Consider the following 25,867-nt stretch of genomic DNA (forward strand, 5'->3'; position numbering starts at 1 on the left):
CCACCCTCCGATCCAAGCAGACTTTGCTGCCATCCTGAGGGGGGGGGGCTCTTGGACACCCTCCCTCGGCTTATTTGGCTTGCATGAACAAGAAACCAAGGTCCAGCTTAGCCTTTCGACGTCTTCTTTTTGGCAAGCGGCGGGGGTGGGGGGGCAGGGAGGTTTTTTTCCTTCCTGTTTTTTAAATAATTATTCTTGGGGGTAAAAAAAGAAGAAGAGATAAACTCTTTAAATAATTCTCTCTGGACATCTGAAGCAAAATAATTACAAAGAATTCAAGGTTTTCGAAGCGCCCACCCCCCCAACACAGATTTACAAAATAAAATAATAAGAATAATAATCAACCTCACTGAATGAGGCTTTTGGTTTTTGTTCTGGATTGTTTGTTTTTAAAAAAGCTTTTTTTCTGTATTTTTGTTTTAAAGGCACAAGGTGGTGGTTGTTTTTTAAATCGGGAAAGTGCGTCCTGTCTTCCTCTGCCCTCCGGTCCCTGCTCAGATTTGCCCGGGTCCATGAGTTCTTTGCCTCAGCTGCATCGGCACGATTTGACAACCATGTTGGAGAGCTGTTCCACTCGGGCTTGGCGGCCAACGTAGTAGACGATGCCCAGCGGCTCCAGCTCGTTGGGGACGCAGCAGGGCGCGGCAGAGGCAGACGGGTTGTGCTGGGTGTACAGAGAGAGGACCTGGCGAGACAAGACAAGACAGGAGGCCATCAGGGGAGAGGAGCCGCGTTCTGGGCTGGCCCCTTTAGGGCCGAGTCACCATCCAGCTGAAGCCCCACACCAGGCAGGCGGATTCTGGAGCACGTAGAGCAGGGGGGCCCCCAAGGTGGTGTGGCTGGGAATGATGGGAGTTGTAGTCCAGCAACATCCAGGGGCCCAAGGTTAGGAATCGAAGATGGTAAGTGGGAGCCCACGGAGGCTTCACTTCTGCCACTTCACAGGATGTGGGTCGCCTCATTCACTGGGACACACTTGTGGGGCTCCGGGAAGCAGAAGTCACCTTTGTCGTTGCCACCAAAGTGGCGTGGAGAGCGGCAGCAGGAGCAGAGAACATGTCTTGGGGGGGGGGACAGGGGCTTCCTCACCTTGCTGTACTGAGTGTCCAGACTCCAGAGGTAGGGGCAAGGCCCCATGCAGAAGTTGGCGTAGTAGCCTTTGGGCTCATAGATCCACTTCCATTTCAGGTCCTTCCGGAAGTCGATGTAAAGGGGGCGCACGCAGCAGTTCTTCTCCTCTGGGGTCCTGGAGCAGAAGCAGCCCACAGGAGTTTGGGAGCCAGCCCCTGTGCCCCAGCTCCCTCTCCTCCTCCCCCCAATTCTCCACACTCCCAGATGGAGCCTCCAGCCTAGCCTCCCTCGCTCCCAGCACAGGAGGACCCCCTCCCCACAGCCTCCTTCGCCCAGCCTAGCAAGACGTGGCGGGCGTCCTGGCTTCAAGCCCCACCTCCACCCTGCCTCGCCCTGGTGCCGATGCCTCTCAGCCGTCACCTGGCTCCAGCAGTAACCTACTCCAGCCCTGACCTGCCTGCACCACCAACCCATGAGGCGTAGCTGGCCACGTGGACAGGATAAGGGTTATCCTGCTTATGGCAAAGCACCTGGCCGCATCTCCAGGCAGGGCCGGGCAATCGCTGTCTGAAATCCCGGGGGGCAGCTGCTGACAACAGTACCAGGCGGGATGGTCTGACTGCATGCCGGGCAGCGGGGGATGTCCAGATTCCGTTTCCAGCAGTCGCTGGGAGGCCGCCACGGGAGGGACTACTTGCCAGCACGTCTGGCTTGTGGACTGCCCACAGGCCTCTAGTGGGCCACTTGGGAAATGGGATGCAGAATCAGACGGGCCTTTGGCCTGATCCAGCGGGCCGGAGCTTGCAGGCATTGCTGGAATAAGTTGCTGGGGGGTGGGCTGGAGGGTATGAATGCACACCCGCCCCTGCCCCGCCCCGCCATACTCACTGGCTGCAGTAGTCCGTGCCTGCGGTGGCTCTTTTACGCCGGTGGCTCTGCAGGTGGTCTGCGCGCTCGGGCGGCATGGCCATCACCAGCAGGTAGGGCCGCTGCTGGCTTGCGTGGCTGATGGCCTGCTGGTCACCCCTCTTGATCTTGGTGCCTGGGAAAAGACGAGCACTCAGAGCGTCCCCTCCTGATCTGCATCCCCGCGGCTGGTCCACCAGAGCTGAGCAGGGGCGAACCAGTAATAACTTCCCAGGGGCAGCTCTTGCGGTGTCAGTCAAGGGATCTCCCCGCCACCTCCCAGTCACAGGAGACCCTTTTCAGGTCAGCTGAGCTGTTCGTAGTTCCTTGCATCTTTGCAGTCTGTGACTTGGTAGGACATTATTTTTAAATTCAGTCACTTGGAGAGTGTGACCTGCTTCTAATGCATAAATGAAAGCTGAGTGCTAACCTACGTATTTTGCAGGGTTCAGGCACTCACTCCAAAAGGAGCCACTCACCAGAGAGGCTGCCCACTGCACCCCTGTCTGAGTCCCTGCTCCTCCTGATCAGGAGGTACACAGCCAGAACAGCAGCTCAGGCATAAATATGAAAAGGGGCTCCTCTGAGAGCAGGGAAATCTTACACCCACTGTGCTGGTCAAAGACCAAAATAAAGACTAGGACTATGACCACACACACACACCTTTTGTCAGGTGCATACGTGAGAAACGGGTCTCCAATCTTTATTATTATTTTTGGCGGGGGTGGGTAGAGTTTGGGAAACATGGGGGGAGGAAAGGCACACATTGAAGCCAAACATTCCAGCCCTTCTTAAAGAGGGGTATGCCAGCCACTGGACACCATGGAATCTGCGTGTTCATGACCCCATTATGAAGACCTGCTCTCTCATGGGGCCCCCATTTTTAGCTGAAGAAACTCTCTGGGAATTTGCACACACTTGTGTTGCATTCACGCTGCCCCTTACAGGATATTCCCATCATGCCGGGTCATGGGGATGGCATGAGAAGAAGCCCCTGGAATTGGCACAGCAACCTGCCCCCAGGCAGAAGGAACGGCAGGCATGTCTGTCTGTCTGGGTGAGGAGCTTTCTTCCGCCGAATTCCCAGAAGGAGGCAAGCCCCATCCTGACGCCGGAATCCGCCAACGTGCTGCTTACCAGCTGTTGACACCGAAATCTTGCAGGCAGTGGAAAAGAGGAAAGTGAGATGCACAGAGGGGCAAGATGTGGTCTCGGACGGGGCCAGGCACAGCCCTGGGCAGCCATACCCGGATTGAGGCCGCCTGCAAGCTGGTGTTCTCCAGCCCAGAGGATGCTGCCGGAGAAGACGCAGGGCAGGGCAGGGCACAAGGCCTCCCGAGGTCTAGCAAGCCCAGCCAATCCAGGGGCTGCACAGCCCTGCTCCCTTCCGTGCCTGAGGCGGGCTCTGGGGCCGGAGCTCAGGGTCGCTCCCACTCAGAGCTCAGGCCACCAGGCAGTGGGGTCAAGCCCTGGAGTCCCTGAAGGCTTAAAACGAACCAAGCCCATCCAGTCAAGGAAGGCCTCTGGCTAGTTTAAGCGTTGCCAGCTCTGGGTTCAAATCCCAGGCTCTGCCACAGATGCCTTCAGGCAACCCGCTCTCTCAGTCTCGTTGCTACGTCCTGTAAAACTGGGAGTGAGTCGACAGGAGGAGGTTCTTGTGCGGCTGAAGGGTCAGGAAACAGCTTGGCCGCAGTGGCCACGACGTCACCTTCACTGCCCTCTGAGAAGGACTGCCATTGAGCCAGCTGTTGAACGATTTGGGGCTGGGGTGAAGCAAGAGGACTGCTTCAGTTTTGTCAGCCAAAGCCTTATCCTGCCAATTCTACCTTGCAGGGGTGTTGTGATTAAATAATGGGGGCGTCAGGGGAAGAACTATGCACACTGATGAAACTGGTAGCCACGAGAGTGGCAGGCCACGAGACTCTTCTGCCGAGCTGGAGATGTATCCCAGAGATTCCCAGTCTTGTCCAACCTCCCCTCCCCAGTTCTTACCTTCAATATCCACTTTCAGCTCGTTGGGGTCACTTTCACAGTCACAGTGGGCACTGAGGCGAAACATTCCCAGGGTCTCTGAAATGCAGAAATGTGGGTTTTCTGTGAGGCATGTAATCCTTTGCAGGGCTGAATGAGGGATTCAAACCTGCAACCTCAGAGGCACTCTCCTAGGGAAGCAAACAGCCCTCTCAAAGCACCCTCGCCCCATTCAAGCGTACCGATTCCCCATTAAGGTCCAGTTCTGAAAAACAATGGCTCCGCAGATTTGAAGCAGAAACTGGTCGTGGACAGCACTGATTGGCTATGTCCTGTGACGTCACCCACAAACCTCTCCCCCAATCCCTAGAACAGATATGTCCTTCAAAAGAAGTGTCCCTTTTTAATACGGCAGCAGATAAATGGAAACACATCCATGCCGTATTGAGCTCTCCATCTGCAGCCCAGCGCCACGTTTTTTCAGATTACGGGTTTCTGACTCAGTCCCTACCTTTCCCCGCTTGGCTTTTCTTTTCCCCGGCAAACAAGCGAGCGGCCAAGGAGTGGCTCACACACCCCGGCCGTGCTCCTTGATTCGGCTTTCCCCCAAACCCCGTGGCAGCATGCCCAGGGTGTGGCAGGCCGACTCAGCAGACTGCAGCCTCGGTGCTTCCGCCGCCCTCTTCTCCCGCCGTGGGTGCAAAGGCACAGCAGGGAGAGGCTGCCCTGCATTTGGGGGCCCTGAAAGAACAAGCACCCGAGGGCTTCCTTGGAACCGTCTGCAGCCTTTAGAGCCATGGTTCTGTATGGCCACATACTGGCAGCTGCCTAGACCAGGGTTTCGTAACCTTGGGCCCCCAGATGTTGCTGGACTACAACTCCCATCACCCCCAGACATGGCCTTTGTGTCTGAGGGTGATGGGAGTTGTAGTCCAACAATAACTGGCGGGGGAGGCGCCACGGTTAAGAAACTCCGGCCTAGACTGTTGGTGGCAGGGGGTGGGAAACCATATTTAATGCCCTTTCTGGCGTCAAGGTCTGCCTCAATGGCCTATGTTCTTTGGGGCTTAAAAACAAAAATCCCTGCAAGTAGAAAACTTGCACCTTAAAGGAATAAAGTTCCAGCCCAGCTCTCTCACTGCTCTCCTGGTTTTCTACCTGATGGAGGGGTTTCCCCCCATAGCCATGCAGGGAGAAGACAGGACACCCACCCAACCTCACATTTACTTGCAATCTAAAGGTGGTGTGTCATTGGCGGGGTGTGTGTGTGTGCGCGTGTGCACCCTATTTTGGCCCGGTGTGAATGTCCAGACTGGCCACCATTTGAAACGAAAGGCTGGGTTAGATGAACCTTTGGGTCTGAGGCAGCCAGGCAAACATTAAGAGCACAGGTGGTGGCCTTAGACTGAGCCAGGCCCTCGATCTTGTCTTCACTGACCGGCAGCAGCAATGCTGGGTTGCAGACCCCACGTTCCCAGTCCTGCCTGCAGATGCTGCCAGGGGTTGAGCCAGGGCCCTTCTGCCTGGCCCTCCGGTGTCTCAGTTCTGCTCCCCAAATGCAGGAGACTGGCTCTAACCTACGCTGATTTCCCCATTCTTTCCTCAAGTAGACACAGATTTCATTAATTTGCATAGCACATTCAGGGTGAAGAATTTGGGTTATTGTGGCAAAGAACTGAGTGAGTCAGAGAGGGAGGGAGGGAGAGCGTGGGTGTGAGAGATCTTTTGTGATTCCAGATGGAATGTACTGCAGAACTTCCTACCTGTAATTCTCAGCTTTATACAGTATTTTATTATTAGTTTACATCTTTATTAAAAAGTGTCTACTTCTCAGGACTGATGCAGGTGCAGAAGACCTCCAGGGATGAGGAAATCAAAAGCACAGAGTACTGAGGCCCTGGAACAATAGGAACATAGGAAGCTGCCACATACTGAGTCAGACCCTTGGTCCATCTAGCCCAGTATTGTCTTCACAGAGTGGGAGCAGCTTCTCCAAGGTTGCAGGAAGGACTCTCTCTCAGCCCTCTCGTGGAGATGCTGCCAGGGAGGGAACTGGGAACCTAGACACTCTTCCCAGAGCAGCTCTATACCCCTTGGGGGAAGGTCTTCCAGTGCTCACACATGTATTCTCCCATTCAAATGCAACCAGGGTGGACCCTGCTTAGCTAAGGGGACAAGTCATGCTGGCTACCACCAGACCGGCTCTCTTCCCTTCTCAAAAGGGGAAACAACTCCCCTTTCTAGCAGACATGAGCCATGGAGTCTCCTTGCCCTCCCGCTCAATGCCCACAACGGCAAGCGGTCTTTCACGTACCTGCGCTGGCAAGCCACGCACGGAGGATGGCGGTGACATCAAATGAGATCCATTCCTTCTCATTCTTCAACTTAACCATTCGCCCATCCAGGTAGTACCATTTGGTGGTGTTGCCAGAATGGTGCTGTTCCTGAGGAAAGGAGTAAAAGGGATAAGCAAAGGGAGATGGAGCAGCCTCTCGGACCTCTGTACCGATATCTATTCGGCTTTTGCAATTCCAGGCAGAACGCAATTAACATCTGAAAATGCTCAGCTTCACATTTCACTTAAAACAAACACAAGTGAGTTTCAAGTTCCCAGGATTGATCTGGAAAGCACGTGCCATGCCTGCAGAAATCCGAAGCCCCACTGACCACCAGCTCACTCCTTCCTAGCTTCCACCTCCTTCCCTGGAGTATCTCTCCAGTGGCTGTTGCTGGTGTCTATCTTATGTTTATGTTTGATCTAAGATCGTAAATAAACAATAAAAATATCTTATGTTTCTTTTTAGATTTTGAGCCCTTTGGAGACAGGGAGCCACCTTATTGATATGTTTATTATTTCTCTATGGAAACCACTTTGGAAACTTGTGTCATAGTAGCACTAATTCCCCACAGTCCTTTGATCGCTGCACATCAACTCCCACAAAACTCAGGTTCAGGCCAAAGCAGGGAAACAATTTTGCAACTAAATGTAATTTGCATATATGTGCATTCATATCATACAATTTAGACTGGAGAGAGAGAGAGAGAGAGAGAGTGAGAGAGTGTGTGTGTATAAGCTGCTTGGTCCTCACTGAAATGAAAATCCCAGACCAAACCATGAAAGAGAGAGGCGTGCTGTTTAACAGGTAGGTTCCAGACCTCGCCCAGACGACCAGAAAAATATAAAATCCCCGAAAAATTTATTTGCTGGAAAATTGAGAAAAACCCTCTCTCTCATTGGAAATGCATGGGGAAAGATACCTTCCGGCAAACTGGCAATTTTCTCAGGGACTTTTCGAGACAGAAAGTCTGGACTTTCATGGAATTATGAAGTGTTCTTAATAGAAAGAAGAAGAAGAAAGCGCGGGGGGGGGGGGCGCTTGGTCCGTCACTTGGGCTGCAAAATGTCTTGGGCCAGCACTGCTGGGAGCGCACAGGAATCGGAGACCATACCGGCCCTCCAGCAACCTGCACTCTCTCCCCTGGCGCCTTGGACTCAGCCCACAGCCCACCCGGAGCTGCCGGCTTCCGCACTGCACCTGGAAGAGCTCCAGCCGCTGCTCCTGGCCTCTCCGGGAGGCCCGCATCCTCAGCTCAGCACGGTGCAGCAGATGGGGCTCGTGGAGGGTTTCCCGGATCTGCGAAAGGTTGAACCCAAAAAAGACGTGGTAGAGGCTCTTCTGGTAGCGCTCATAGAGTCCTGCAGAGAGTGAGAGAGAGGACGGTGGGGAAGGGAGAATTTGAGGAGCTCGGTTTTCTTAGGGCCCCTTCAGGCACCCACACAAGCGCCATCTGAATTCTTTCTGTGGTTGCTGCTGAGACACGTCAGAAAAGCGAGCTTCACAAGAGCAGTTCACAGGTCCCCTTAAGCGGCTGCAAGAGTTCAGCGGCAAGTTACATGCAGATTAGAAACTGACAGGCTAGGTGGAAAACACCACTTTGGACTATGGCTGAGGTCGAGCGCAGCAGGGGCTATATACCACCTGGCAGATACATCTCTAGGCAGGAAAGGGTTGGACCGCTTCTATCCCTTTGGCCACTGTGGCTGGGCGCTGGAGTCCAACAACATCTGGGGACTTACGGCTGAGAGGAGCCCCTGCGACAGAGAACTCGCCAGCCCCAGGCACTTGGGTGGAGGAAGTGCTTTTGGAAGCGCTCAGCCTGACAGCTCGGCTTTGGCTTGAAAATGCGGGGCCTGGAATTTCTGCATGCGTGCACACACAGACACACACACACACACACCGCTCTCCTTGCAAGTCACTAACAAGCAAAGCGATTTGGGAGAGAGGTTCGAAGCCAGCCTTCTGTGCGAGATCGGCAGTCCGTTCTGCCGCCTCCCGATGTGGCTGCTTCCTTCTCCGCCCTGTGCAGACCCATCCTTGGGCTCCGGCTATTTTTAGTGCCCGGCCAGGCTGCTGCCTCCTCCTCCTCCTCGAGTACGCCTCTAAGGCCGGCCTGCCCGATTCTGCCGAGGGTCAGGCCCCTTCCTCTCTCCCATCCCACCAACACTTCTGGGACCTGACCCCACTGACTTTTGCTCAGGGTTGCCAACTGACTCAAACAACCCAAGCTGGGCCCGTTCCTCTGCCTGTAAAGGCTGCTTTGCGGGGGGGACGGGACACAGCACACACAGCTTTTGAGGGCCAGGAGATCGAGATTCTCCCCTGCTCATGCCTGTGGCTCAGACGGCTCTTGAAAGCCCAGGAACCGAGCGGGATCAAGACGTGCCGGCATCCCACCCTCCAGCCCTGCCACCCACGTCTTCCCACTCTGCTGCTGTGCCGAGCCCTACCCAGGGCTTGCTGGCAGAATCTGCAGCTGCCGGGCAAAATTCCGGAAGTTTGTGTCAAGTCAATTCATGGCGATTGGTACTCCTAAGGGCAGGGTTTCCAGCGCTGCCAAGAGCGCTTGGATGCTTCCCAGGCCAAGGCGTATGCATGCAGCTCTCAGGGGGGAAACGCTCAAGGCCGGCGCCAAAACCCAGAACGGAGCAAGACCCGAGCCGTGCCCAGAGTGTCGGGAGCAGCTTGCAGAGACTTCTCAGACGGAGGTGACACTTTACACCCATCCCCTCCAGTCACCTGTCCCTGCTGGGCCGCCTGCTGCTGCTGCGTCCCTCTTCTTCCCATTCCACAGACCACCAACCGCCACGGCCGAATCCTCGGCATGCTTTCTCAGAAGGAAGCCCCACCCCACCCCGGGTTCGGTGGGACTCAATACAGAAGTGTGCATGGGGTGGCCAGGGAGGAAGGCAACTCCTGCAAGCCTGGCCTCTTCATGCGCACCCTTTCCCCAGGATTGGGACCTGCACACAGGAAGCAGCCCGGGGTCCATCCCACGTCGTATTTGATCTGTGCCAAGGTTTCCCAGCCTCGGGTCCCCAGATGCTGCTAGACTACAACTCCCAAAAGCCACTGTGGCTGGGGATGATGGGAGTTGTAGTCCATCCAACCCCATCTGGGGGCCCCGGGCCCACACTGGCTGGCAGCACCTCCCCAAAGTAGAGAGGCAAGAGCTGGCTCCATTCCCCCCCTCTCAGAAAGTTATGGGGGGGGGGTTTCCCACGACCCGGCCCTCCAGTGGGCTTCCTGGGGGAGGCCGCATCCAGACCCCTCTCCCCCCAACCTCGCCCCCACATTTGCTCTCAGAAAGCGGGTTGACTGAGAGCGCTGGCTGCTGTCGTCACCCCCCTGCCCCCTAACTAAGCACAACCTTTTCAACTGTCTGGCAGAGTCACAGCACCTATTTTTAAGACGGGAAGAGTCTATTTTTAAGCTTCTCTTCCTTGGGAGATCAAAAGGGCTCGGAGAGTCCAGTTCCTCATCCCATCGGCTGCTGCCCTGTGAGAGTTCCTTTCTCAGAGACCGAGGCCGTGATCTTCCGGGGAGGGCTGCTCAGCCATCCACCCCCATTGTGTCCCTTCCAATATTTGCACCGGAAAATGGGGCAGCCCACCTCAGCAAATGCAGAGTTCAAAGTGGGAGGCCGGGTGGGCGCCTCCGATGGCGGTGCAACCCGCAGGGAGACCGGGGCTGCTGGAAGCCTCTGGCAAGCTTTCCGCCAGGACTCCAGGCCCCCAGCTTCTCAGACGGCCACCTTTTTTGCTCAGCTTTGCTTCTCGGCCTTTAAGGGCCAGAAAACGGCCATATATCCCTGAATCTATTCCCACTCTGTCCATTCAATTTCTTGGCCGCCTGTGTGCCCATGGGCCCTGAACAGGATTACTAAAACAAAAAAGTTTAAAAGGCCATTTGATTGGCCTTAAAAAGCTGCTTGCCAACTGACCAGAAAAAGATTGTTCTGGTCTGCTCCTGTACAGCAACTCCGTCTCCAGGAGCTTCTCGGTGAGGTGGAGATGTCTGCGGAGAGAGCTGCTGTAAGAGAGCACAACAGCACAGGCGGCTTTTCTGTTTTTGTTTTCATGGCACACCTTGAGAGCTGGGGAATAAAACCCAGCCTTCCTCAGGACAGCAAGCAGGTCTCCTCTCTCCCTTTAAACTCTCCTCTCCTCCAAGACTCAAACTCAAGAGTTCTGCACTTTTCCTGCCAGGGTTCAAAGTGTCTTTAATAGCTTTCTGACAAGTGGACATTCAGCAGATGAAGCTTCCCCCCATCAATTCATCTGGATGCAAGGGAAAGTCTCACTTGTGGAATTATTTGCCTGCTGTGCAGCGCTTAAGGCGCAGGAGCCCTGCCAGAAAAAGCGTTGATTCCGGCATTCACTGCTCACCGTCACACTCACCAGAGACTGCTCTCCTGCCAGGGCTAAAAAGAGAAGCCAGGATTCCTAGCTTCCAGCTTCCCTTCTTTATGGTGTAGTGTGGTCACTCTTTCTGTTTCCATATGATTTTCTCCTGGGCTAGAAGAGACCACAGTATCTCAGACTGAGGATTTCGGTTTTACAGTTTGCAAAGACAGAGATAAGTGTGTCTCCATTAAACAACCTCTGCGTATCTGCCCAAGGAAATTCTCAAGCTATTTTGGACTTTCCAGTGTTACATCCTGGGAGATAACAGGAGGAACCGGCTCACTCTGCCTCCCTTGTGACCTTGTGAGTGGACCAGGGTGTCTCTCCAGAGGCCTCAGTTTCCCTGGCTGTAAAGTGGGGATAAGCTCTAAAGAAAAGACCTAGACGACTGTAGGTAGATTGACTGATCTCAGTCGGCTGCCTTTAATGCTCCGAGGCTGCCCATTGTGGTGGGGCATGAGAGTTGTAGTGCAACTCTCTGGGGACTCATATTTGAGCATGCCTGATTCAAGCCACTTCTGTGCTACCTTCCAGGACCAAGTCCTCAGCAGACGGCTAAACCAGCAGACATCCATAAGAACTTCATCACCGCAAAATAAGAGCCAATAACACCGAGAGAGCAGCCAGAGGATTCTTTTAAAAACCAATTAAAACCTTTGCAAAGCAGGAAGCTCTGTATAGCACACCTAAACCCAGAGAAGGTTGCGGGGATGGAATCTGGGGTACTCTGCCCTTTAATTTGGTGCTGAAGTTACGTTATGAGCTTTCTCCATCTCATAATATATGGATGGAGTCTGGAAGCAGACACCTGAGCACCCCAAACCCAGATGTGTTGCTGTGACCATAATGAGGCCAGCAAATCTTATGGGGGATGCTGAACTGGGGCCTGGGGAACTCCTTCCCATGGCCCAACTCCCAGGCTCTTCAGCCCTAACTTTTAGGGGTAGTTTTCCCCTGCTTTGGCCCTGGTTGTTTTACTGGATTCAGGAGGAAGGAAAGAGAGAATTTTGTGGGCCTGCCTGGCCACCTTTAAAAAAAGTGTCTCGTGTGTTTAAGCCACAGATCGGAAGCCGGGGATGTTTTTCTCCATCACGGCACCTCCAGCTCGGGACAAGTGTCACCCGATCAGCTCTTTAGGGTGTTGCTGTTCACGCTGCAGAGTCAGGGCCAGTTAAAGAAAAGAAGGAGAGGGACTGAACTGCACACCCCTACCCAACCCTGGCGGAAGTGGGTGCAGGGGGCCCATCTCACAGCAGCACCGTCGGAGGCTGGAGGGGTGGTTGCAGGGTAGGCCTGGCCACAGAGGAGAGGCAGGCTCCTCTCCTCCACACAGACCAGCCCTGATGTCATGCTGGAAAAACATGCTCTGGTTTTGGTTGTAAGGGCAGATGAAACGGAAGTCGTGCCGTGGCTGCGTCATCACTCACGGGGCACTGCTCTCCACCCCGCCAAGACACAGCCTCTCCTTGTGTCGTTCGCGGCGCTCAGGCTTGGGCCGAGGCCGGGTGCGGAAGGGGTGGTGGGGACTACCTTGGCTGAAGGCATCCTCCAGGGTTAGCCTCAGGGCTTGCCCCCCCCCACTCTCTCGTGTGTGGGGGCGGGGAGGACCTGGGAACAGCCAACCATTCGCCCGTTCTAGGGTCAGCCACCGGAGGCCTCTGGGCCAGACGCAGCCCACTGAGAGGTGGCACCTAGCCGGTTGGGGACCCCAGAGGTTTACAAAATGATGCACGGCTTGGAGAATATGGAAAGAGCAAAGTTCTCTCTCTCTCTCTCTCTCTCTCTCTCTCTCACACACACACACACACACACACACACACACACACACACACACACACACACACACACCACTAGATCACAGGATCACCCAGCAACACCCATCAGGATTCAGGACAAAGCAAATAAAGCCTTTCCCACCATGCACGACGTCTGGTGCTCACTGCCACAAGCAACTGGATGGCTTTAAAATAAGGAGGAGGAGAGGTCTCAGTGACGACTGGCCATGATCGCCAAATAGAACCTCCAGGCTCGGAGGCAGTCTACCTCTGAACACCGAGCGCTAGGGTGCAGCAGTGAGGGAATGAGCGCTGTGCCCTGCTCATAGGTCCTGCTCACCCCCAGCGGCATCCCCATCTGGACATCCACGATGGGAAGCCACAGGCTGCCCTAGATGGACCTTTGGGCTCACGCAGAAGGGCCTCGCTTGCATCCAACGTCTTTGGGAACACCTGCCTTTCGCTCGGGTTCTCACACGGTGGCGTGGGCTTGGAAATCGTGGAGTTTTCCTGCCTCAGACACTATTCACTGAAAACAGGAACTGGGGCTGGTCCTTGCTTGATCCAACCTGGCTTGGGAGCACACAGCCCTGCCCTGGCAGGAAAGATCCACTGCAGGGACACCCCACAGGTCATGTTAAATCAAACCAACCAACCAACCAAAGAGTCTCAACCAGATGTTGGACAACCACCCCCATCAGCCTGACCATTCTAGCTGAGGATGATGGAAGTTTTAGTCCCACAAAATCTGAGGCTCCAAAATCTGGCGTGAGAGGAGAGCTGGTTTGGTGGCAGCAAGCAGGACTTGTCCCCTTAGCTAAGCAGGGTCCGCCCTGGTTGCATATGAAAGGGAGACTAGAAGTGTGAGCACTGTGAGATATTCCCCTCAGGGGATGGGGCTGCTCTGGGAAGAGCTTCTAGGTCCCAAGTTCCCTCCCTGGCAGCATCTCCAAGAGAGGGCTGAGAGAGATTCCTGCCTGCAACCTGGGAGAAGCCGCTGCCAGTCTGTGAAGACAATATTGAGCTAGATGGAACAAGGGTCTGACTCAGTATATGGCAGCTTCCTATGTTCCTATGAACAACACTAAACTGGGAATGGTGCTACAGGACCTCGAGGAACTCCCCCAGGTGGTGCAGCTTCCTCACTGTGCCTGGATAGCACAGCTGCCTTTCCAGGGGCCCAGCCTTGGAGGCGCCTAGAGGTTGTCCAGCTCCCATCATCATCTCCAGCCACAGTCACCTGGGGCTGGAAACATCCCACACATCTGGGCACCCAAGTTTGGGAACTCCTGGCTAAATGGAGCCTCCAAGTCCAGAGGCAGTGTGCTTTCTTTTACCAGATCCTGGAATCCATGATGGGGAAGGCCATCATTTCCATGTCCAGCTTGTGGACGTCCGCAAGCAAGCCAACCAACTTCCTTTGATCCAGCCAGAGAACTTTGGAATTTGCCAAGAAGTGCCAAGTAATTCCAAATGCCCAACCAGGTGCTGAGCCCTAGGAATAACGTTGCCAGCTTAAAACAAAACAAAACAAAACAAAACACCTGACCTTGCAGCTGTGCTTTGAACAATAATCTGATACCCAGACATTTAGCAGGCAAGATGTGAAGAGGGAACCAGGGCGTTATTTGGGCTTAATCAGTTCTGCGGACAAGAGAGCTGGAGCAGGCTACCGGAATCGAGACTTCTCCGCCTAACCGACCGACACACGTTGCTGGCGCGCTCCCCGGGCTGCCATCTTATCTCCGTGAGACGTACAAGCTCCCAGCCCTGCCTGCAGGCCGCAGTTCCGCTCCGGCTGTACGCCAGCCACTCCCAGCCAGGTAATTACACCCCAAACCCGCTTGAGACGGCTGCAATCTGGGTGGGATCCTCGGATCCACAAGTTAGATCCGGATCTTTTCTCGTGCAGGCCTGGTGCTGAGCCCCCTTTCTGGCTTCCACCACCCCCTTCAAAGATCTCCCCCGCCCCAGTTTGTTTCCTTCCAGCTTGCCTCCTTTGTTTCCTGCCATGAAGCTCCTGGCATCTGTCTGGCAAGCAGGTTGACTTTGGGGGGGGGTAACGACTGGAGAAGGTGGAACGAAAGTAGAAAGGGAGGCACCTTCTTCCCTGCAAGCACTGTGGAAAGCCAGATAACACACACACTGGCTCCAGTGCTTAGGTATGCCAACATTTCTGAGCGGCCCTGTATTGGTAGTATTATTATTATTATTATTATTATTATTATTATTATTATTATTATTGATGATGATGATTTATTCGATCTCTATACCGCCCTTCCAAAAATGGCTCAGGGTGGTTTACACAGAGAAATAATAAATACATAAGTTGGGTCCCTGTCCCCAAAGGGCTCACAATCTAAACCGCTCACAGGTTTAGCCTGGACCTCTCACAGCGGCAGGAACTGATCAGGTGAAAGTGTTCCCAAGAGGCAGTGATGGGGAGAAGCTTCCCTGGTCACCTTTCTGTGTTTCCAGCTGCAGCTGAAGGCCACTCAAAACGCCCTCGCTGCAAACGTGGAAAGCAGGCAAGCACACACACCCCAGTGGACGACTCCTGCTGGCAAGCAACGGCCTGCAGAGAGAAGTGGCCAGGCTCCCCTGGAGTAGGGTTTGCTGAAGCCAGCAGTTTCTCCGGAAAGAGCAAGATGTGACCGACCGACCAACCTCCTTTCCCCCACCACCACCACCACGGCCTGCCCTGCTCCTCCTCCCCCAGGAGAGAGCTGATCTTGCAAAACACTCCTCCAGCCACCCGGAGGAGGAGAGGCCCTCTCGTGGGTCCCAGCAACGGTGAGGGTGTTTGCACAACCGAAACCCTGCAGTCTGGTTCCTCGTGTGAAGAGAAAGGAAGTGGAAGCTGAGGGGGCGGCGAGAGCCAAAAGCAGCCACAGAGAGGAGGCGGAGGAGGAGGAGGAGGAGGAGGGGGGGGCCATAGGGACCTTCAACCACATGAAAGTGACATTGATGGGCCTTCTGTAAGCGGGGGGGTGGGGGGGGGCTAACTACAGCCTCTTGAGCAAGTGCCATGTGCTCTTCACTGATCATGAATGCCAGCAGCTCAACCGCGTCCCTGCAAATGCTCCTATTGCCTGCCTGCCTGGCTCGTGGGCTTCCCAGAGGCATCTGGCTGGGTCTCCCTTGCTCTGATCCAGCAGGACCGGTCTTCTGTCTGGGATTCAGCTCCCAGCAGCAGCAGCAGCAGCAGCATACAGATGTGCGGCTCAAGTGCAGGGCATCTCAGCTCCCCGACCCTGGGTCAGACCACTGGGCCAGCTCACAAGGAACAGCGGCACAGACTGTCGGCCACTCCGAGGGGTCTCCCGCACGGGGGCCTTTCGTTGCCCCACTGCCCGAGATCCCTCCACTGGGAACTGCCGCTGGGGCCCCCCATGCATGCAAGGCACGTGCTCTGCCGCTCTGCTAGAAGCCTGCGTTTCCGTCCGGTAGCCAACTCGGTGGCCTGGAAAGGCAACCCGCTCCAGGGTCTGGCGGGCCCCGCCCCAGCCTGCCCGGTCCAGCCTGCCCCTGCTTCTTGCGACCCAGCAGTTTGGAACCGAAAGATCAGCAGCCCGGCTTCAGTCCAGGGCCTCCCGCCTGGGTGCTTCCGCACACGGCCACCACAGCCCGCCGGGAGGAGGACGGACCCCCTTTGCCACTCTCTGCCCTGCTTACAGTGGGCCCCACGTGGGACGGATCGCCCCCCTGCAGGCTCACAAGGCTGGCCGCCTTTTTTCTGGCCCTCTCCTAGTGCCTTTTACCGCATCCCAACACGGAGAAGTTCAACAAGTGCCCTTTCCCTCCACGGTGGCGTCTCCAGGCCAGCAAAGACGCCACCTGCTTCGCCTCTGCTTGTGGGGATGCTGTTAAGGGCCAGGTCAAGGCCAGGGGAAAAGGGTGCGTTGCCACCTCAGGGCCACCTCGCCAGGAGTCCCAAATCCTCTCTCCATCTCACCTCCTCTGGTGGCATCTGTTGCTGTCTCCATTTCACAGGCAGGAAATGCAAACACATTCCCTACCTGATACCAGCCCAAAGTCTCAGGGCAGGTAACAAAGGTTTCCGTATCCCTTTCGTCCCTTAAATGACCCCATTAATCAATCTTATTCCCATTTTACAGATGGAAAGGCAAAGGCCGAGAGATCAGGGGCGTAGATAGGGGAGAGGGGGCCTGTGTTTTGCCCCTCTCCCCAGCGGCCCCCGCAGACTGAGGGTGATAATGAAGAAAATAAAGAGGGGTGGAGCTGGGGGGTCCTCAGGAGCTGGGGGGGGCCGGGTTCTTGGAACCCATTCGCTCAATTATAGCGACACCCCTGCAAGAGATCATTACTCGCCCAGAGCTGCCCACTGGCGTCTCCCTGGCTGTGTATGGCAGCCTCCCAGGTGCCCGACACCCCCACCCCCCACTTTTGCCGTCCCGGGCAGCCCACAAAACAGGAAGCACCTCATGGCTCCTGTGGGCCACCATACGTGGCTGGTGATGGTCGCTTGTGGCACAGACCTGCTCTTGTCCCTTTAACAGCAAGTTGACTTGGGAGAAAATAAATGGGTGAAGCTTTTCCCCTCACTTTATCTCCACAGCAGGAAAAGCTTCACCCACTTCTTTTGATATATGTCAGGCTGCTGGTAAAGGCGCAGCAGGAGGGCCAGTAGAAAGCAAAAGGTCCCATTCCTGGTCCTTGCTCCGGCCACTGGACAACACAGCCAGACACACACAGACACACACAGACACACACACAGAGCTCTCTCTCACCGTCATCTGTGGGCAGCATGTCAAACTTGTGCACCTCCTTGGCGTAATACTCTTCGCTGGGAGTCTCTGCCGGCTCCTCTGCCGTCATCTCCCGGATCACCTCCAAGGTGCTGTTGTAGAGAGCCAGGACCTCCGCGGGCAAGACCGGGGCCTCGGGGACTTCCACCTCGGGTGGGCTGGAGAGCCGGAGCTTGCTGAGGATCTGGCCCCGGATGGCCTCGATCCGCTTGCGCTTCATCATCTCCATGTCGACCGTCTTGCAGGTGGAGAAGGCGCAGGCCGAGCAGAGGCACTCCAGGGCCAGCAGCAGCAGGACGGGCCAGCCCACGGCCGGCGGGGTGCCCCGGCTCCTGCCCGCACACGGAGGGCCGCTCTGCCAGCCGCAGCCTCTCGCAACCCACATTGTCCTCGGGCTTCCGCTCCCACCTTTCCGCTTCTCCTCCGAGCTCCGCTCCAAAGAGCCCCCCCTTGACGCCCTCGGCGGCTTCGCTCTCACACGGCCTCCTGCAGCATCATCATCATCATCGGGGAAAGTAGGCCGTTTCCTGCCAAAGCTCCAGCGGCCATCCACGACCTTCCAGCCCCTCCGAGTTTAAAAAAAAAGGGGGGTTTGGGGAAGGCGACTTCTCCGGAAGGGGCTGCTTGAATTCGCCGGGCTCCTGACGGCGACGAGACTCACCTGACGAGTCGCAGAGCCTGCCCGCCACCGACGTCGCCCATGCCCCGAGAGCCAGAGGCCGCCCAAGCTCACCCTTGGCGCCAGGCCACGGCAACCCAGCTGCCCATCGCCTGGCAGGGCTCAGCCGCCCACTCCGGTTCGGCTCACAGGAGCCTGTCTTGGCTCTCGGGGGCTGCTGCTGCTGCCGCCGCCGTCAAGGGGCCGCCTGGCCTGTGGCACGGCAGCGAGGCTGGGGCCAGAGCCAGCATCAGGACCGGGACATCCCGACCGAGACGGGGCTCGGCTCGGCCGGCCGCTCCTGCTGCTGCTGCTGCTGCTGCTGCTTCTCCCCGGGAGCCAGCTGGCCCTTCTCTCTTCCTCGGCAGGCAAGGCTGTTATTTCGCCACTCCTGTTGGGACTTGCGGAGGTTTTTAAGCATGTTTCCAGCGCCAGCTCCACCCAGGAAGCGAAGGAGGGGGGAGCGCTGGGAGCTGCCACTCAACGCTTCTGCTTCTTCTCTTCTGCGCTGCTCCGCAGGCTGGACAGCTACACCCGCAGCTCCATGCCCGCACACGGCTGTCTTCCCCGTCCATGCTGCCCTTCGCGCGGCTGTTCCAAAAGAGAGAGAGAGAGAGAGAGAGAGAGCTTATTCCCGGCCAGGCAAGGGAGAGGCAACGTCAAGGCCCAGCCTCTCGTCTTTCAAGGGTCGCGGTCTCGTTTTCCAAAAAGGTCTCTGCCCCTCCAGGAGGCTTTTCCTTACAGTGCTGAGGCCCTGAGCTGGAAGACTGGGGGTGAGACCTGCTGACTTGGGGAACGGGAACGTTCCCCCCCTCACCCTTCCGCCAGATGGGTGAGGAGTCACGGTGGAGACTCAGTGCTGCAGAGGGCAAGGGACTTTTGCACATGCTCAGGAACACACGGTTGGGGTTCCCTGCCTTGGTCTAGCACGCAGGCGCCCAACCTTGGGTCTGCAGAGGTCGTTGGACTACAAAGCCCATCAGCCCCAGCCACAGGGAAGGCCACATGATGGGAGATGCAGTCCAACATCTGGGGACGCCTGACGTAACAAAGACATAGGCCCGTCACATGCCTTGCCTCAGTAACCCTCAAAACAGCCTGGTCAAGGGCGTCAATGTCGCGGTCCCCATATTGCAGATCGGGGTCTGGGTGAAGACCATTGTGGCTCATCCTAACTTAGCTCATGAGGTTACGGCGGAGGCAAGGTGTGAACCAGGGTTTCCCCCACTCACATTCTTCGCCACTGCACCACCCCAGGGCTATATAAATAGGAGAGGGCCAGTGTAGTATAGTGGTTAGAGCAGCAGGCTCCAGCAGCCCTGCGTTCAAATCCACCCTGCAGGCATGAAGCTTGGGGTCGGTTGCTATCCTTCAGCCTGGCCTACCTGTCAGGGTTGCTGTGAGGGGAGGACCACAAGCACCGAAACATTAAAGCACCAAGAAGTGTGTGACTGCCTCCACTCTCTTGCCCAAGGCCCACTGACCTAGGACTCCTTCCCCCAATTTCTCTTTGTAACCAGACACCGGAGGGCTGATTTCTTAGCCTCGCCCTCCTGGGGTGTGCATAGGGATGCCTGACATCCAACCCCACCCCCCCACCCAAGACTCCCCACCGCATGCCAAGCAAGTGGGCAATTCCAGCCGTGGCAACGTCTGAGCTATTTTGGAGCCGCTGCTGCGTCCTCGGGCAGAGGCAGCCTGGCGTTGAGTTACGCCCAGAACGAATCCAACCACAGTCCGTGTGGTGGGATCCAATTTTGGGCTGCTGCTGCAGGACACTTTTCACGGGGAGCCCAGCTATAAAAGGAGAGGGTCTCTCCTGCCCCACCCTCCCCTCCTGGCCGGCCGGAAGCACCTCCTGTGTGCCCCGGCTCTTTCTCATCCGGCGCCTTGTTCCCTTCGCCCAGGGCCGGGATCCGTTCCTCCTCGTTGCGAACGGCAGTGTTGCTCCCACTGAGGCCCTCCAGCTGTTGATGGAGCTGCATCTCCCATCAAATCCAGCCACAGTGGCCAATAGTCAGCGATGCCGCCGGGAGCCGCCGTCCAATGACGGTCGGAGGGAGTCTGACCACCCTGCATTTGGGAGCAGCAGTGGCATGGAGAACGGTCCTCGGGTGCGCCCAGGGGCCACACGCTTCCCCTCCCTGCTTCTCACAGCGGGTTTGTGCCTCTGACGGTGCATTTTTCCTCGTCTATTCAGACTGGGACACCGTGAGGATCTGCTGCAGGTTTGCACCTCAGAGTGTCAGCTCGGTCCTTTTGCACCAAGCTCACATGCAGTCCTCCGCTTAACAGCCTGTTGAGCAGCGCCTCTTCCCAATGGGGACACCAAGCGAGGGGAAAGGAGCACCTGCATCTCCAAAGAGATTTAGGCACACATTTAGGCGCTGAGAGCCAGCGTGGTGTAGTGGTGAGAGTGCTGGACTAGGACTGGGGAGACCCAAGTTCAAATCCCCATTCAGCCATGAGACTAGCTGGGTGACTCTGGGCCAGTCACTTCTCTCTCTCAGCCTAACCTACTTCACAGGGTTGTTGTGAAAGAGAAACTCAAGTATGTAGTACACCGCTCTGGGCTCCTTGGAGGAAGAGCGGGATATAAATGCTAATACATACATACATACATACACAATATATCTCAAGGCAAAACATATATGGGGAAAAATAAAATATATAGTATGTGTGTGAAAGTTAGGCCTCTCGGAAGGGACTAAAATGAGTCAAATGTCTCGGAGAAGGGTTTAGAATTCAGGAGAATCTGGGGTTCCTTTATTTCCCAGATCTTGGAAAATCTTGGGATCCAGGCCAGGACAGGAGGCAGGCTGGAGGCCTAACTATCTCACTGCCACATTAGCAATGGAAGAAAAGCCCAAGATATCAGAAGTCCGGCAGCCTTTTCCCAGGGCTGGGAGGAGAGAATCCAAACTCCTAGGTGTGATACCCACTTTGGAGGATGACATTGCCACTCCTTCACTGGCCCCACTCCTGTGCCTGTGAACAGCAGCGTGAATTTAAGCAAGTGGAATTGTACATGGCATGAAAATAACGTGACGGGAGATGCTTCACTTGCGCAACTCCTGCATGTCAAGCTGCTATTAAAAGCACAGATGCCAAGCGAGTAAAAAAATAAGAGAGGGGGTAACAGTCTTTGGGAAGTGATATACAATGTGGAGAGAGAGAGAGAGAGAGAGAGACGCCACTAGCAATGGGATGGAAGGGATATAGAATGGCTCGAGCCAAAGGGAGTAAGGAGATGGAGCACCGACTGGCATCTAGAGGAAGGGGAGGTGGAAACTGGAACTTCCTGGATCTAATGTGCAGGCAGGAATGGGGTCTCGTGGTTAGTGTGGACAGTGGTGAGAGAATGTATATACCGCCCAGAGTCGAAAGTTTGGGCGGTATATAAAATGTGATGGATAAATGAATAAATAAATAAATGTAGTCCCATCTCTGACTTTTCCAAATCTGCAGCTTTGGTGACCCCTGCTGGATACAGTCAGAACTGCACCCGTTGACAATGGTCGCTCGAGCATCTGACAGAATTTTCATAGCAAACCATTACCTAAAGAGAATTTCTGAAATATCGCTTTCAGAGCACACAGCAACCCACAATGATTTAATTTTTTTAAAAGCCACTCATCAGTTACCAGGACAGATACACATTTATAATTTTTTTAAAACTAAATTTAAATCAGATTGTTTAGCTTTTTCAAATTCCATTACATTAAGTGCCTCTTTTTAATTTTTTTTAAAACCTAGCTTCAAATGAAATCTGAATTTAATGCAAACAAATGTGTTAAAGCCTACACTTATCTCTTAGAAATGAATTATGAACATCTGCCAAGCTGGCTGAGTTAAAGACTGCTTTTCTAACCTGGGGGAAAAAAAATAACTTCTGAGGTTAAGCCCTGTGAATGGTGCACTAGTCACATATTATCTCCATTATTGCGGGCTTTCTCCTAGACTGAAAAACTAGCAAGCTGCAGATGCTAGGAGGATGGTGGAAATGCCCTTATGTGCACCATCGGGATAATCTACGGAGCACAATAGCTGATCTTTTACTCATTTTATGTCCTCCGCCCACCTGAGCTCTGAGATCCTGCCAGTTCTCAGATTATGAATATTTATGACTCTCCTAACCAAACAAAATGAACATTTACTTTCCATCTCATGGAGAAAGAGTGCTACCCAGTTGCTTATGGAAAGTACTGGACACGTTTATTTCCTGTACACTTACTCAGGAGTAAGTCTCCTTTCCAAATCAGCATGCATAGGATTATAGCCTTAGTCTTCAAGTATGGGATCCTGCTTAGTATCTTAGTGTGTTTTGTGAAAGCCCAACAGAAAACATTTCTAAGCGGACATCAGTCTGTAGGGCATGCCATCTGTGTGACCAAAGATCCTAGATGATATGCGTTTGTCTGAAGAATATCTGGTTGCAAGCCAAGGTGGTTTAATTAAAGAAACAGCTTTTTAAAAAGAAACCATTTAAAAAGAGGGGAACCTGCATTCAATCAATTATTTTCAACGGGACTTTTTTCTTGATGGTTTAAACAATAAATCAGCTTAAAATCAATCCACTTTGTTTATCATTGAAAACCACTGGTGGTTTCTTTTTATGTCCCAAAGCATGCAGTACTGGGCACACTTCCTTAGGAGTAAGCCCCAATGAGTTCAGCAGGACTGACTGATAAGTAAGCACACACAGGATTCCACTGCACATTGTATAAGGACTCAGTTTTGCTGCAAACGGAGATGCTTTAATGGTTACAGCAGCAGAAAGAAACTGCTATGCATTCCAAAATGGGAAGCTTGATTTAAATCAACAGCTTAAACTGGGCTTCTTCCTTGGCAATTTAAATTGCGCGGTTTGAAGTTGGTCAGCCTTGTCTATGAAATGTGTGTTTATTTTTCAATTAGGGCAACACATTTGTGCTCCCTCTGACACCAGCAGATGCTCAAATCAAGCCAGACCCTCCTCGGTCCCTCCAGCTCAATGTTGAGCCTCCCGCTGTGGTTACTACTCCCATCATCCCGGACTATGGGCCACTGTGGCTAGGGGTCCAACATCTGCAGGAGGTGCCAACCTTGTACAGCCCTGATCTAGCCCAAGATTGTCTGCCCTGACAGGCCACTGTGATTTTCGGGGGTCCAGACCTTTCCCCAGCCCTAAGTAGAAATGCCAGAGATGGAACCACATCCAAAGTGTATAGCTCTGCCACTGTGGTTTGACCTCATATTAAGTATGGGGGAGCACGAAATGTGGGGATGCAGTTTTCAGCGGTAACTGTGCGTTTGTAATAGGCGGCTCCATTAAACTCCCGTCCTTCTTGCAGATGTCCACCCCTGCTGGGCCATCCTAGCCCTGCTCCATCACTGGCACCTTGCCTGGGTCAGGCTTCTGGGAAAGACCTGTGCTTTCCGGGGCAGGGGGTCGGAGCCATCCGGGAATGACCGCACTCCCTGCATTTTCACCCTCCATTAGGCCGAGCGGAGGCAGGCGCCTTGGGAGGCTCATCTGTGCGGCTAAGCGAGAGGAACGCTGCGGGAAGGGAAAGCAGCCGCCCGGAAAAGGCCTTCCAGGTAGAAGCCGCTTGCAGCCAAGGCAGGCTCCGGTGCCCAGCTCTCAAGCAGCCCTCAAACCAGGGGGAAGCTGCAAAGGCCACAGGGCTGGGAGAGGGAGAGAAATGGAAAACTCACAGGATCAAAGTCTTGAAGCACTATCAGATGAGCAAGACTTTGAGGGAAGTTTCGGGGTGGGTGGGAGGGGAGGAGATGGCTGATGGGCAGACAGGTGGGAAGTGCATTAAAATCACAAATTGCATGGAGGGACAAAAACGTGTTTTTCTTGTTCTCATATTAAAACTCATGCTCATCCAGCGAGGCAGGTTCCGGAGGACTGAGAAATTAATGCATGGAACTCACAGCCACAGGATATAGTGATGATCCCCAGCTCAGACCATGTTTTAAATAGCAGATGAGACAGATTCACGGGAGGCAGGTCTACCAATGGATAGGAGCTATGACAGCTGTATAGAACCTTCATGCTCAGAGGCAGTATACCTTTGAATGCCATATGCTGATAGAAAGAGTCATTATTCTTTCCATTACACCCTTATTCTTGTGAGCTTCCAGAGACATCGGACTGGCTGTGGTTGGAAACAGGATACTAGAGCAGAAAGACCTTCAGCCTGAGCAAGACCAAACTTAAGGCTGAAAAATCAGTGCTGTGACCCTAGCCCTCAAAGCCAGCATGGTGTGGCAGTTAGAGCAGGGGTTCTCAATCTGGGGGCCCCAGATGCTACTGGACTACAACTCCCATGATCCCCAGCCGCAATGGCTTCCCCTGGATTAGACTAGACCCAGGTCCAAGTTCCACTCAGCCACAAAAAAACTCAGTGGGGTTACTTCTGACCAGATGTTCTCTCTCAGCCTAACCTCCTCACAGGGCTGTTGCAAAGATAACATGGACCAGGGAGCAGTTGATATCGGCCACTTGGAACCCCTCGAAGGAAAGGCAGCATAGGAACACAGGCAGCTGCCCTATACTGAGTCAGACCCTTGGTCCATCTCACTCAGTATCATCTTCACAGACTGGCAGTGGCTTCTCCCAGGTTGCAGGCAGGAGCCTCTCTCAGCCCTCTCTTGGAGATGCTGCCAGGGAGGGAACTTGGAACCTTATATTCTTCCCAGAGCAACTCCATCCCCTACTAAGGGGAATCTCTTCCAGTGCTCACATTTCTAGTCTCCCTTTTGTATGCAACCAGGGCAGACCCTGCTTAGCTTAAGGGGACAAGTCATGCTGGCTACCACCAGACCAGCTCATAAACGTGTCATTCATAGCAGCACCCCACCAGGGCTTTAGACTCCCCTTGTTCTGAACTTCAGCCACGCACCCTGCTCACCTCAATCTTTCAGTGGGACTCATCGTGAAGAAATACATACTTATGTAAGTAATGGGGCAGGGTGAGGAGAGGAGGCTGGCCGTTGTAACAGGATTGAGGGAGATGGTGGTGGTATGTGTCGGAGTGAAGGAAGCCAAAAATGAGCAAGATTCACATGTTGGCGGCAGCAGGGAGGGCCTCCCCCCCCCCTGCCCATTTGCAGATGGATATAATCCTTGCGATTTCCACTTGGCCATGTTTCCGTGCGGCGGTCTGCAGCCAAATATCCAACTGAGGCAGGAATGGCTGCAATAGCCGAAACATCTTTGTTTCCCGAAAGCCTGGTGTTTCTTCACACCCAGCTCTGCAAATGCCCACAATGTTTACAAGCCTCGGTTAATTCGGGACCAAGCTATTTGTGTCAGGACAGCTGTGTGGGCTTTCTCCACAAGCCTGTCCAGTCCACATATAAAGTGCAGGGTGGGGTCTATTCTCTTGCAGGAAAAGGAGAAATCCAGGGGAGGGGAGTGAAATTGAACCTGCAGCAGGGAAGGGGTGCCTTGGGCTTCATTCTCTCTCTGCATCTTCCTTCTGGGTTTTGTTTTGGCTTCTTAAAGTCATTATTTATAGCGAAGAGATACACTCCCGCTTTGGGTGTGAACTTGGGTGTTTTATCAAGAAGATGCCTTGATAAAACACACAGCTGCCCCATCACAACTAGCTTGGTCCTCAATTGAGGCCCCAAAGAAAAGATCCACACACACTTGCTAGAACGGCCATGTCTGGTCACTGGGAGGCATTTCTTAAGAACGTAAGAGCAGCCCTGCTGGATCAGGCTCAAGAAGGCCCATCTAGTCCAGCATCCTGTTTTGCCCAGTGGCCCACCAGAGGCCTCCGAGAAGCCCACGGGCAAGAGGGGAGGACATGCCCCCTCTCCTGCCACTGGTATTTGGTGATGGCCAGGCACAGGCGTCTTCACAAGCTCGTATTCTGCCACAATCCAAAGTTCTGGATGGAAGATCCTTTAAAAAGGTTCTGCCCGTAGCTGTTTCTGGAAGGGTGGTATAGAAATCGAATGAATGAAAGAAAAA

The 25,867-nt window shown here is 54.3% G+C and overlaps 2 protein-coding genes across 9 annotated transcripts in view; both read right to left on the reverse strand.

Annotated features, from left to right (window-relative positions):
• Positions 1–202: 202 nt before the first annotated feature.
• On the reverse strand, positions 203–17,674 carry TGFB1 (transforming growth factor beta 1). Its single transcript, XM_053267094.1, has 7 exons — positions 17,220–17,674; positions 7,485–7,645; positions 6,263–6,392; positions 3,970–4,047; positions 1,960–2,113; positions 1,090–1,246; positions 203–685 (listed from the first exon to the last, which is right to left on the reverse strand). The coding sequence occupies exons 1-7, from the start codon at positions 17,620–17,622 to the stop codon at positions 527–529; spliced, it is 1,242 nt and encodes a 413-aa protein (XP_053123069.1). The 5' UTR covers positions 17,623–17,674; the 3' UTR covers positions 203–526.
• A 142-nt stretch (positions 17,675–17,816) lies between these two features.
• Positions 17,817–25,867, reverse strand: part of B9D2 (B9 domain containing 2) — a 31,601-nt gene continuing 23,550 nt past the window's right edge. For all 8 annotated transcript variants that reach the window (XM_053267103.1, XM_053267105.1, XM_053267104.1 and 5 more), the window contains one exon: positions 17,817–18,486. In XM_053267103.1, the coding sequence (XP_053123078.1) occupies positions 18,146–18,486 (341 nt within the window). In that variant the 3' untranslated portion in view covers positions 17,817–18,145. The remainder of the gene's footprint in view (positions 18,487–25,867) is intronic.

The sequence above is a fragment of the Hemicordylus capensis genome, chromosome 7 (genome assembly GCF_027244095.1).
Source record: "Hemicordylus capensis ecotype Gifberg chromosome 7, rHemCap1.1.pri, whole genome shotgun sequence".
In the NCBI taxonomy this organism is placed as follows: Eukaryota; Metazoa; Chordata; class Lepidosauria; order Squamata; family Cordylidae; genus Hemicordylus; species Hemicordylus capensis.